General features: G+C 43.1%; 1 protein-coding gene and 1 long non-coding RNA gene across 6 annotated transcripts in view; one reads left to right on the plus strand and one right to left on the minus strand.

Annotated features, from left to right (window-relative positions):
• Positions 1–12211, minus strand: part of COG5 (component of oligomeric golgi complex 5) — a 189687-nt gene that overhangs the window by 732 nt on the left and 176744 nt on the right. For all 5 annotated transcript variants that reach the window (XM_086886775.1, XM_086886774.1, XM_086886777.1 and 2 more), the window contains 3 exons: positions 9957–10033; positions 9346–9472; positions 8716–8795 (listed from right to left, as the gene is read on the minus strand). In XM_086886775.1, coding sequence (XP_086742901.1) covers positions 8716–8795; positions 9346–9472; positions 9957–10033 — 284 coding nt within the window. The remainder of the gene's footprint in view (positions 1–8715; positions 8796–9345; positions 9473–9956; positions 10034–12211) is intronic.
• Positions 836–2921, plus strand: LOC111923004 (uncharacterized). Its single transcript, XR_002860867.2, has 2 exons — positions 836–903; positions 1495–2921. It is a non-coding gene; the product is annotated as an uncharacterized LOC111923004 (long non-coding RNA).

Raw genomic sequence — 12211 nt, forward strand, 5'->3', positions numbered from 1 at the left:
AAAGCAATTAAATACTGTAAATTCAGGATCTGCAACAGAAATTAATTGCCTTCTTCCCTCCTGCAGAATTTTCCTCAGATGGTCCTACTTGTCTGTGGAAGGAAGTGAGCAAGGAAGGCCTTGTAAAGCTTTGTATAATTGTTCTGTGATCTTTATCTCCTTTCTTGCACGTTTGAAGAGCAAACAAGTTAACATTTAAATAAGCAGCAGCATGTTGCAGATGGCTTGAAATGACAGCTCTGACGCACAGACTCGGGCTCAGTGCTGCACTGGTAACCTTTAGAAAGGGAGAGAATAATCTCCAGCTGCTGCAGACGCTGAGAGTGCAACTTCCAGCATGAAAAGTGGGGCACTGGTGAACAGCCGCCATGCCCTGAGGTGATTCCTGGCACAGCTTTTTGAACTCCCATTGTCCATCCTCAGAAACACTGCGCTAAGCCCAGACAGGGCTTGAGCAAGGCACGGCCTGGTTCTCATACATTGTCACAGGATATCACACAGAGAGTCATCATGTGTGAACTGCACAAATAAAACACTGCAAAGCTAAAAGGGGCAACTGTGGTAATGCTTTACAACACAGGATCACCTTTCGGCTAACATTCTAGCACACAGTATTGTTGAGTGACAGTGTATTTGTAAAACAAACACTGTAAGTGTTCATCTGTTGAGATTCCAACTTACTAATTCATTAAGTAGGCCAAGCTAGTGTTGCCACACTTAAATATAGCTTGGAATTTAATTTTCTTCTCCTTTTCTGCTTCTATTTCTTCATGTAACTGATACGATCATCTTGGAGTTTCCTTCTAAAATTTGCTTATATTTGTGCTATTTACAGCAAAGCTGACATTAAGAAAATCCACGAGCAACAGGCCCCATTTCAAGTGGAGACTAATACAACTCCTGGTATGTGGCTGTTCCTTTTCTAATGCAGAATGTCACCACAGCCCTTCCAGTGCTGCACTAACACCAGCCCACAGGGCAGTGGGGTCCTGCCGCAAATGCGGTCACTGAGCAGGGAGTGGTTCTGGATTTTGTCTCATGCATTTCTTTCTGGGAGTGCAGGATGCACCAGCACAGCTGCTCTGCCAATGAGGGAGCCCGCTGGCTTTTAGTAACATGGCAGGAACATTCCCAGTCCCCCTGGGAGAAGACAGATGGTGGTTGTGCACATCTGGTGAAGGGGTGGGGGGCACCGGGGTCAAGTGAGTTGGTAACACAGAGCAACCGCAAAGCTGTGCCTATAAATACACACCCACTGCTGTAGGATGGTGGGCTCTGGAGGCAGAGCTGTGTTTATGTTTGCTGCTACTTCCAACAAACAAGCCTTTGGAGGAACCCTGCGTTCCTGCACGAAGAGCTCACAGATTCGAAGACAGCACTGCTCCCTGGTAGATGCCTGCTGGCAGCTGGCAGCAGTAGGCAGTGAATCAGGCAAGGCTTAAGGAAAGCGAAAGTACTGAAGAGTGATATTCAGCCCATGTTTCACACACACAGGCTTCTCCTGGCATAAGATGGTAAGAGAGGAGCAGCCAAGATCCCTGTGTGATGCTGCAGCTCTGACAATCCTCAGATGAGCCCATCAAACCTGACAAACCAGAGGAGATGGTAGGAACATACAGGGTCACAATACACTTGGGGCCTGTAAGTAAAGCTGCTGCCACATCAGCAAGGGCTTGGCCCCTCCTCAATGACTTGAGCCCATCTGTGTCAAGAGCATCACTGGGAATTTCCAGCAAAGTTCATTTATCAGCAAGTGGAAGAAGCTCCTGAGGCCTGTGCTCAGTTCACTGGAGAGACGAGTCTGAGCTTTGGGTTCTGAGAAGCCAATGACAGCTATGGCAGCCCGGCCCCATGAGCTGGTCCTGGGGCTGCTCCCGCTCCTGCCAGCACTTCCCATCCCCAGAAATGCCGGCGCTGATCCGCCAGCCTCACTGCCAGAGCACCAGGAGGAGCTGGCTGTCCCCACATACAGTCCCTGTTAATGGAGTATGACAGGAGAGACTGAAGCGTGCAACTGTGCAACCAAAGAACCCGAGGCAGCTTCACTTCTGAGCTCAGGATGGGAATGAAATGGCACAGCACGAGGTAATTCCCACCACAGCTCCTGATGTCCCTATGCAGCATCCAGACCTCACAGTCCCTCTTTGCTGAAGCCCAGGAGATATTGTCTAGGGGTACACAAAAGAAGGATGGAATGGATTACTGAACAGTTGAGATGCTTCAGAAAAATAAAGTTATCGAGCACAGAAACAGTTCCTCATGTTGGCCTTGGTGCACTTGAGAGCTCTTCCATTTTGATAACAACTTACTCGTGAGCTACTGCTGAGTAGGGGTTTACACCAGGCACAAATGCACTGTAAGGAATCTGAATTTTTGCACAGCAGCAGACCACAACAGAGAAGTAATCCCTTGTTTTTTGGAAAGAATATTTATCTTATCTAGCTACAGTAAACCTGACTTTTTGCACCTGGTCAGCTCCCTGAAAACCACTCCAGTTGCTCCCTGGGGAGCAGCTCACTTCCTTCCCAGCAAAAGACGTCAGCATAATGAACTGCAAAGAGATTAGGCACATCCACAGGTTTATTTTAAATCCCATGATTGAGAGAGAAAAAGTGAGACTGGGGGAATGGGTCAGCAGGAAATTGTGCTTTTTAGATAAACTGGCCTCTTGTAGCAATGAGAAGCCAGCATATGATGAGCAGACTGAGCAGCAAGAGAGAGATGCAGGCAGGGAAGGCTCAAGGATGACATCAAGGATGCCATCCTGATGAGTGGAGGTGCTTCAGAAGAGTCAGAAATGTCTCACATTTCCACTCAGGTGAGCACTCAAGTGCTCTGGTCAGCAGTAATTGTTAGACATGTTACATGTTTGTTACCTGCTACAAAGAATTGTCTCTTGTATTAAAAAGACAGCTGAAAAACTCCTGTGAGTTTTCTTACTGTGACTGTCATTCATCTTTTTACATCTCCCCCCTTGCACTCAGCAGTATCCCTGTCTTTTCCTTTCTATACATTCCTCAAAGTTTGTTGGGCTCAAATAGTTTTTTGAAGTCATCAAAAGCTGAAAATAGAAAAAAAACCATATTGACCTGCTTAACTTAGAAAGCTCTAACACCTCTTGGTGAAGTTGTGGGTTGGCAGCATTATCCAGATGGTAACACTGCTATCCCTTAAGTGACTTATCTCCTTGCTTTGAAAAAGCCCTTGAAAAAGATTACAGAGATAACCAGATAGATGAAAGGGAGAAGCTTTACCCTAAGAGTAGCACCCAAAAATTCAATGTGAGCCCTTGATAATCCTTTGCCAGACTGTTACTGCCATCAGATCAAACAAGATGGAATGAGATTTAGGCTATGCCAAGTGCCATACAGCAGCATTACAGTCCTACTGTCACACCTTCTAGCAACTTGTATCTTTTTTCCCTCTCTCCTGCCCCAAAAGAACCTGATTTAACTTGCAAAACCAACTCCATCAGAAGCAACTAAAAGGAGTTTTGTAGGTCCCTTTGCTGCACTTGCTCTTTTACTGTAGCTTTGCTTGCATTCTTTCAAAGAGATAAGAGTCAAACTTCACGAATATGACCAACCTGAGAGCATCACAACTCCTAGCCACTCCAAAGGCAGCCAGTAATATCAATACTGCAAGTTGAACGCTCAGGCATTTTTCTAAAAGAGACCTTGTACAGCTTTACATTAAACAATGAAAATACAAGCTTTCTGTACACTCCAACTGCATTCACTATTTTCCTGTGTCCCACACTTGCATCTCCAGTACAAGTATTTAAGCACTCTGAAGCTGAATGTTTTAATAATATCATAATCTGTATCATAATATATACTATACTATACCATACTATAATATAAATAAAATAATCAGTAGCTTTACCTGAAACACCTTCTGGTAAAGCAAACTGGCCTGGAGAACTCCCTGCTCCCTGTGCCCACCCAGGGAAGGCCAGGAGACTGCTCCCACACAGGCAGGTGTAGGAAAGCAGTCGAGGGGAGGATGAAAAGCTTCTGCAGCTGCTGGAGACTGGTAGGAAAGAGGCAGCCACCATCATCTGGAGCTCCACACGCTACCAGGGAATCGTGGTCAAGCTCAGATACTCCTTTGCATTGCTGCCTGTGGGAATGGCACCAGGAAGCCTGTCCATTCCTGGTAAGCAAAGTTCCAGGGAGTAAAATGGTACAAATCATGAATCTAGGGAGAAAGGCTGTTTGGAGTCCAGAGAATAAAGGTGAGGTTGCTCCAGAGCGAGAGGGAGGAATGGGCTGGAAGACGTAACTAAAAGCACCAATGGTTATAGAGTAGACATGGTTCCAGATGTTCATTTGGGATGGGAATTTTGTTTTGCTGAAGACAGTCAACAAGTCTTCAGGGTGGGATTTTGGAACTGCAGCATACAGGAATATGGACAGTGCAGGATGTTGCTTGTGGCAAAGCAAGATGATTACTGCTGCATGCAGCCAGACTTCAGTGCAGGCTGCCTGCAATTTGGAACATCACAGGAGCTGCTGGGAAGCCTACCTGACTAATTTGGGGTGATAAATGAATTCAGGGGCTTTGTTAACACTTGAAATGCAGAATTCTCCATGACATTTTGGTAAGCTTTAGCACTCCTAGCTCAAATGAGCTTTTGTAAACTATGCTGGCAGTACAGGACTCGATTCAGATGCACCAGTCCACCATTTACCCTACCAGTCTACAGTTTACCATAAAAATTACCATTTTGGCAGGCTTCACTCCTATTGAAGACACTGTAAAAACACCAGTGCTAAAGTAGTTGTGGAAAAATAAACAGCACTATGGGTGAAAGCAGTATCATCAAGTCTCCAGCACAGAGGAGATCACAGCTGTTGTCATATAAAAAGATGTAATATGTAGTTATATTATTGTTGTTTAAGATGGAAGAAGCCCTGTTTATGTAATATACAAAACATACTCTTGAAGGGATTAGACTAAATAATGCCCTAAATTCGGCATCTTCTAGTCTAATAAAGGACATAAAACCTGTTCAGCAATCTGTTTCTATTTTAAAAGACAAGCTATGGTATACATTACAAATATTGTTTGTAAAAGAGAGCTATGGAAGGAGGGTTGGTGGGATGTTCTGCATATATTAATGCTTCATTAAAAATGCCATAAGAAGTAAGGAAAAAAAAACCCCTAAGTTTAAGATGCCCTCCCACATAAGGAAAAGGATTTTAAAGCACTTATTAAATTACTTCACTTGCATGAGCAAAACCATGAGCTTTCTTGGAAATCAGGACAAGCTGATTATATAAGACCCTGATAGTTCTTCTTTAAAATGTTATTTCAACCCATGAAGATTTTTACCTAGCGTTAAAAGGAAAAAAAAAGAAAAGTGTGATTTGGGTTGTGATCCCTTTCTTAAGGGATCTTAATGTGTATCAGTTACAAATACTCTAATTAATTAATTTTATATGGAATTGTGAATCCTAGCACTACCCTCCTAGGCTCTGCCTTTGGTCAAATGGGATCAGATTTACATTGTGAGCTTCAGAAGAGGCAGGGATCATCTTTCTGCTCAGTAGTGGGACTGCACCCTGTGCACTCCTGTCACCATCAATCAGCAGGGCAGCTGCAGGACCCCGGGGCCAGACTTTTCTTTAGTATTTTGGTTAAAGTCTGTTTGCTGTGCAAACTTGAGGGTGAAGCAGAAAATAGAAAATGTGCTGTGTAAAAGCACATCTGTGTGACACCGGGCCTATTAAATCCATTTAATAATAGAGATTATTGTAAAACCGAACAGTAAAACCTCCAACAGCTTCACCTGTAGGACAAGCGAGGAGCAGGAGACAGCTGTGGTTATTCCAGCCTGCACAATGAAGAGCTCAGAGGTGTGCTGGCAGAGACACCTGGGTGCCAGCCAGGGTTGATGGATGCCGGAGTGCTGCAGCCTCCCCTCCCGGCCGCGCTCCTTCCCTGCGGCAGAGGCAGCGCTGACCCAGCCACACCGAACCCAGCACACAGATGGGGCTTTCACAGTGCTCCCCAACCTGCCCTGGGCAGGTCAGAGCAACTCCCCAGCTCAGAACTAGAGCTCGTTATGGAAACAGACCCTTCACTGGGCCTGGCTTTCAACTCTGCTTCAGCAAGGGTGAGCTTGAATAAGGGGAGTTAACACACACTCTAATGGTAAAGGTAAGAATTTGGCCCTTGAATGGGTGAACTGTCCTTCAGACTGGCTCAAATCCTGTCATGTCTAATAGGGTTTCTTTTATGGAAGAAAAGTTGAGGTTTCAAGCTTAATTTTAAAAAAAAATTGCCCATGACACTTAAAGAAGTGTTCCTTTCAACCCAATCCCTGCTCAGGGAGGACACCTGCAGCAGGGTCATGTCACACAACTTTAAATGTCTGCAGGGCAGCTGGCTGCCTGAGAGAGCTCCTGTGTCCCAGCCCACACTGCACTCACTGAACAGAGAAAATGGCAGCTTTCAGGACACAGTGCCACTGACCTATTTTAGGTACCTGCTTCAGGATGAGATGAATCAGCCCCAGCAGCACCTGCTTCTCTTTGTTGACTATAAAGGGAGCCCGGAAAATATACCTCTGGCCAGGTAAATACCACCCCTTGTGCTGAATAGAAGCAGAAGGAAATGCACAAAAATGCTCAGAACGGGACTAATTCATACCATTCACACCACATTGCAAGCGAAGCATTTAAGACCTACAGAGCGGAAGAAGCACTCCAATTAGCTTTAATATGAAGCTAGAAGGATCCTGGTAACACGAGGAAATTAATATCTAGGCAGCAGGCCCCTAGAGTAATTGCACAGTTGTTACAACGGGAAGTTGCAGAAAATTACCATTTGCAAGGCTGCAGCAAACAAAAAGATAATATCTTGATGTAGGCCAGTGCAGGGATCTGAAGGCTCCAAACATCCAAAGTTCAACTCACACAGCTGAAATGACTACGAGCCTGAAGAGGGTGACTGATAGAAGAGCAAGATGCCTGCATAGTTCAGCTAAGGTTCATATGAGACACAAAAAGAGCAGGCTCAGAAACCTTCCAATAGAGTATTAAAGAAAATATGAGTGATTCATGGTCATACTAGTGACTGATGTCTGCTTGCCTGCCTTACATATGGATAACCAGCCATGCAAAATGAATAAAGGATTCAATTAAAGGATTGAAAGGAAAACTTAAGTATTCCAGCTTCACAACTTGGTCTAATGGATGACACTGTCTCAGTCTAAAAGCCTCATCCCAAGGTTTGTTCCTTAATACCTCCATGGTTAGAACAATTTATCAGTGTCTGAACATGACCACCAGCAAGCCCATTAACTGAATCAGTTTGAATGAAATTTAATTGCAGACAAAGACAAAAATGTGTTTTAGTTTAAGGATGGCATTTTCAAACTTGGGGAAAATGAATTGAAGAGAACAAAATCCCACCGGTTCTCAAATGGTTTGCATTCTTGGCTTTCCCTACTATATCTGCCAGTGTTGCTAGTACTATCAAGACAGAAATTACAATCAAAATAATCATAACTGATAACATATACAGCTCTCCTGTATGTATCACCTATGCCCCTGTATTTCAGTGTCATGGCTTGAGATTCAAGAAAAGCTAGTTTTGTAGATAAACTAATCACAAGTATGATTTTCAAAAAATACACAAATGAAGTGACACAGTTTGTATTTTAATATTTCAGAAATAAATCCTAGTAACATCTATTGGTGATCAGCTAGTATCTCCTTAACTGGCCCATTTACTACATGGGACGGTGGTGCTATCAGCTTCAGGAAGTGTAAATATTTATAGCAGACTGCTCTTGGCTGCTTTAGAAGTGTGGACAGAAAACAGTTGACTTTCTGAGGCACAATCACTGTTGGCTGGAATGTAAAAGTCAGCTTTTATCACTCCAGCAAAAGCTGGCAACATCCAGGCATGGCAGTTCAAGGACAGAGCTGGTTCCCAGGCCATGGAGCCTGGTGCAGCTCCATGTGACAGCCCTTCCCAGGTCACTGGCGTGGGGAGCACAGACAAAGGCTGGAAAATTTAGGGCTTTAGGAGCCAAATGATCATCTGAACCCTGAGGATCCCCAGGTTGATTTTGTCATGTTCTTACAAATGTGCTTTCTCTAACATACTTCAAAACTTTGCTTGATTTGCTTGATTTGTTAACTTTTCCTAACATCTTAAGATGCAAAATAGTATTTAGCTATGAAGTCATCTACTCTAGCAAGATTTCAAAAATCTGATGTAATTATTACTTTCTAAAGATCATGGGCTGATTTCCTGAAGAATAACATTCCAGGTGTGTAACAAGGGTCTTCCATCTTTAGATTTCTACCTGCATTTATAGTGGTTTGCTTTCAGAGCTTCTCTTTCCTGATACAGGTGACAGGACAGCTGCAGCCTTGACTTTCCAGCAGTTAAGAGAGAGGCAGTTTTGCAAAAACTCATTAATGTAAACCATCATTGTGCATGGTTTACTTCCTTTACAAGAGGATTATGTGCTCCTTCTAAAGGCACTGCAGAGTTTGAGTACAGGGAGGTGGTGAGTTCAGTTTAAATTTCTGCCACTTTGCAACTCATCCCATGAGTGGAGAGAAGGTAATGGTGTTTATGATACATCTCCTGAGGCACTTTTTTTTTCTTTCTTCACTTTTCAAGAGTCCTAGTGTGCAGATAAGTTAGTGCTCCGTTACCATAAATGCAGAAAAGAAAGAAGCACGATTTTACCGTATGAGAGCAAGCCTGTCTTTTTCAGATGGATGATCATCGAGCCACTGGGAGTAGCGGGCAATGGACCACTCAGCCCTCTGGTACAGAGAAACACAAACACCAATTACACAAAATGCAAAAAAAAGAAACAGACACACCAATTTCAGAATCAAAGGGGACATAAATGAAAGCCACATGAGGCTCTCAATACAGCAGTAATGTGGAATGAGTTAAGAAATCAAAGACAATTAACAGGGTAGGACAGTATGTTATTTGGGAGCTCAGAGGTCATCTCCTACATCAGCTGACAGGGTTTTAATCTAGATTTCCTGCATCTTACAAGAGAAGGATCTAAGCAATCTGCAGACTGGGGAAAGATCTACAACTTCTACTATAAACTGACAGAATAGTAAAGAATTCAGAGTCTATTTAATATCAGGTTATCATATCCCTACTATTAATCAATCAATCATCAATCATTTAATTTAGTAAGCCAATTAGCATAATACCTTTGCCACAATAAAAACAAAACCAAAAAAATTATATAAAACACACACTTGAATAATTTTCAACTAAAACAACTAAGGCAAACGACAATGCTCATTTCACCTTAGGACATCTGAAAATAAAAGATGTTGATCTTATTACCTGGAAGGGTGATTTTAGCTCTGGTGGTGCTCTTGTAAATAAGAACTGAAGAATAATGCTGAATGGAATAACCTCTCCCAGAGCTGGGCTATTGGCGATATGCTCACTGGTCTGGAACAGCAGTGGTCTGGAAAAATGTAACAATATACTCATGAAATGAAAAAAAGCTTATCTTATGCATTAGAAAAGTGCCTCTATGTGGTGGCAATATTGCGTTAGGATAGGATCACTGAGTTTTTTACCACTACTCTGCACCTTGGGTTTCCAACACAGGTCCAGTTTGCAAAAATTTATAGCAGTTGCCTATTGTAATTAAACAACATGGGACTGTAAATTTTGTATTTCAGTGAAAACATTTAAGGTAACTATAGGACTCGCTGTCATACAGAAGATGTACTGAAAGGAAGACAAAAAAGTACAATTTGGCCAACATTTGCATGACAAAGATTGTTAAATCATAGTTATACTCTGCATAAAATTTAAAAGAACTTTAATCTATTTCTAATTTGCAGGTGGGTGTTGCCAAAAAAGCTCTCATTTCAATCAGAACTAACACGAGGTAATAAATCAGTTTTGAAATGCAGTTTAGTCATACTGCGACTGCAACTCACCTGAATGACCTCAGCTGTCTGTAAGATTTTCCTAAGTCAGAGACTCGTCGACACAGCGGTGCTACTGCTAACTCCATCTGCAAAAGCAAACACTTCAGTTTGAATTAGATCCTCCCAAAACATCACACCTGGTATTGAAGTAGCTTGCTTTTAAGCAATAATCCAGACTTGCAGACTAAGTCAGTGACTTCTCTCTGGTGGCTGAATTAAGACAAGAAGCTGTCTTTTCCTTTCATACTATGTTGCCCAAGCCAAGACTTCTGCCTTATTCTTGGCAATACAATAAGCATTTTGTGACAAATGATAGAGACAGTCTGTGCATAACAACAGAAGGGGCCTCATGAGCTTTCTGAGACTAAAGCTTTGTTTCTTGCAGCAGATTTATTTTGTTGGTGATGACTTTCCTAATGAAGCACTTATGTCAATACCCCAAAAATCTGACTGCAGCCTGGGAAGAAAGCAAATCTAGGCAGCTCTCCACTGCTAAAGCATTAAAACTGTGGACACACAGTTTCAGCTGGGCACCCTTTCCTTTGGTGAAGGACAAGGTCAAAATTATTCTTTCCTAAACAGCGAGCCCCAGATTTTGGGGCACAAAACCTATACAGATTAGATATAAGGCAGCTGTGATCTATTGCCAAAGGGTCATATGGAGTCATGGTCAAAAGAGTAAGAACATTATTTTCATATTTATTTTCACACTGTTTGGTTTCTGAGTAAGAGCAACCATCTTTAAAAACAAACAAGTTTAACCCATTTTCTGTTTTAAGCATAGTTCTGCTTTTTTGAAGAAGAGCCGGGCTCCACTTGGGTTTTTACATCTAAATTGTGTCACAGGCTCTTCATTAACATTGAGGACACAGAAGTGAGAAAGAACTATTTCCCTTCTAGATCCCAGACTGAACATGAACATTACACAGCAAAATTTCAGTTAATGTGCACACCAATACAAACACTACCACTTAAAAAACCCCGCAGGTAATTTTACTCAGACATGAGTAAAAGTCTTTATTTTTTGCATTCCTGAAGTGTCAGTCAAATGAGGGATCAAGCTTTATTCTCTGTTTTTTAAAATCCCCAACTTGAAAGACTATTCAGACTTTGATTTACACATAATGCACAATTAAATTAAGTTTCAAAGGATGACAGCTAAAATAAGTAACAAGATCAAAACCACCATACACTGAGTTTCCCTTGTAAGTAATATTGCTGAACGAGTTTCAAAGTGTTTGTGATATGACACTATTTACAGTGAAGTCTTTAACACTAGTATATTTAGCTTTCCAGCTGTGGCATTTCCTCAGATGAAGATGGCTGGGCCATCAGTTTCACCAAGAGCACATGGGATTCCAGCATAAACAAGAAACATGGTGCAGTGAACTATGATGCCATAGTTCAGCTAAACCCAGAAAAACTTAAATTAGTGAATAATGCAAATCAAGGCTATATACTTCAGGCATCCCTCTTTAAAAGCAGGTGGCAGTATAGGCGTCATCTCACCTGCTTCTCAACACATACAGGTTCTCTTCAAAGGCAGTGGAGAGAAGCAGCCACTCCTGGGGGGGGATGCACCTTTCCGCAGGTGGACGCCTAGAACAGGTCAGGTGGATCATGTCTGTAGGAGTAACCCCCTACATGACACTCAGGCTAAGCTGAGAAAGCTACAGGGCCTAGCCCAAGCACTTTGGCTTCCCCTGCAGACAGGAGAGCTGTGTAGCTCTGAAAAGCAATGGGGAGTGCCCCACAGAGCTTTGCTATGGGCAGTGCAAAGCCACTGCCTGAGCCCAGGGACCTCAGAGTACATGCCCACATCAGGCACTTCCAGGCCACTTGAAATCTGCCTTTTATGCAGGTTTCATTCACAGGAGAAGAAAGTGAATAAAAATCCAGAATGTGGAATAAGGAAATAAGGCTCCAGACCTGAGTAACAGTCTGGCTTCCTCTTGCCTGCTGCCCTTTTTGGTCCCCAAGTCTTTAGGCTATGAAATGGCCCCTCTCGACACACTGAGGATGAGGTCACCTCTCCTGCACGCAGGTGAGAGGTCAATGTCCCTGTGGCTCAAGAGCCACCAGCTGCTGTGCTGTGCTGAATCTGCTGGCACCAGGGAGTGAGGGCATGCTCCCAGGAAGGGCAGGCTCTGCAGGGAACTGCTGCAGGGACATGCTCCAACTCCAAGCTGCAATGAAGCTTACAGCAAGTTCAGCATGTTGTTCCCCCAGGAGCACCAGGTGGAAGCCAAGAGGCTGCTCTGCCC

Source organism: Cyanistes caeruleus, chromosome 4 (assembly GCF_971803275.1).
Source record: "Cyanistes caeruleus chromosome 4, bCyaCae1.hap1.1, whole genome shotgun sequence".
NCBI lineage: Eukaryota > Metazoa > Chordata > Aves > Passeriformes > Paridae > Cyanistes > Cyanistes caeruleus.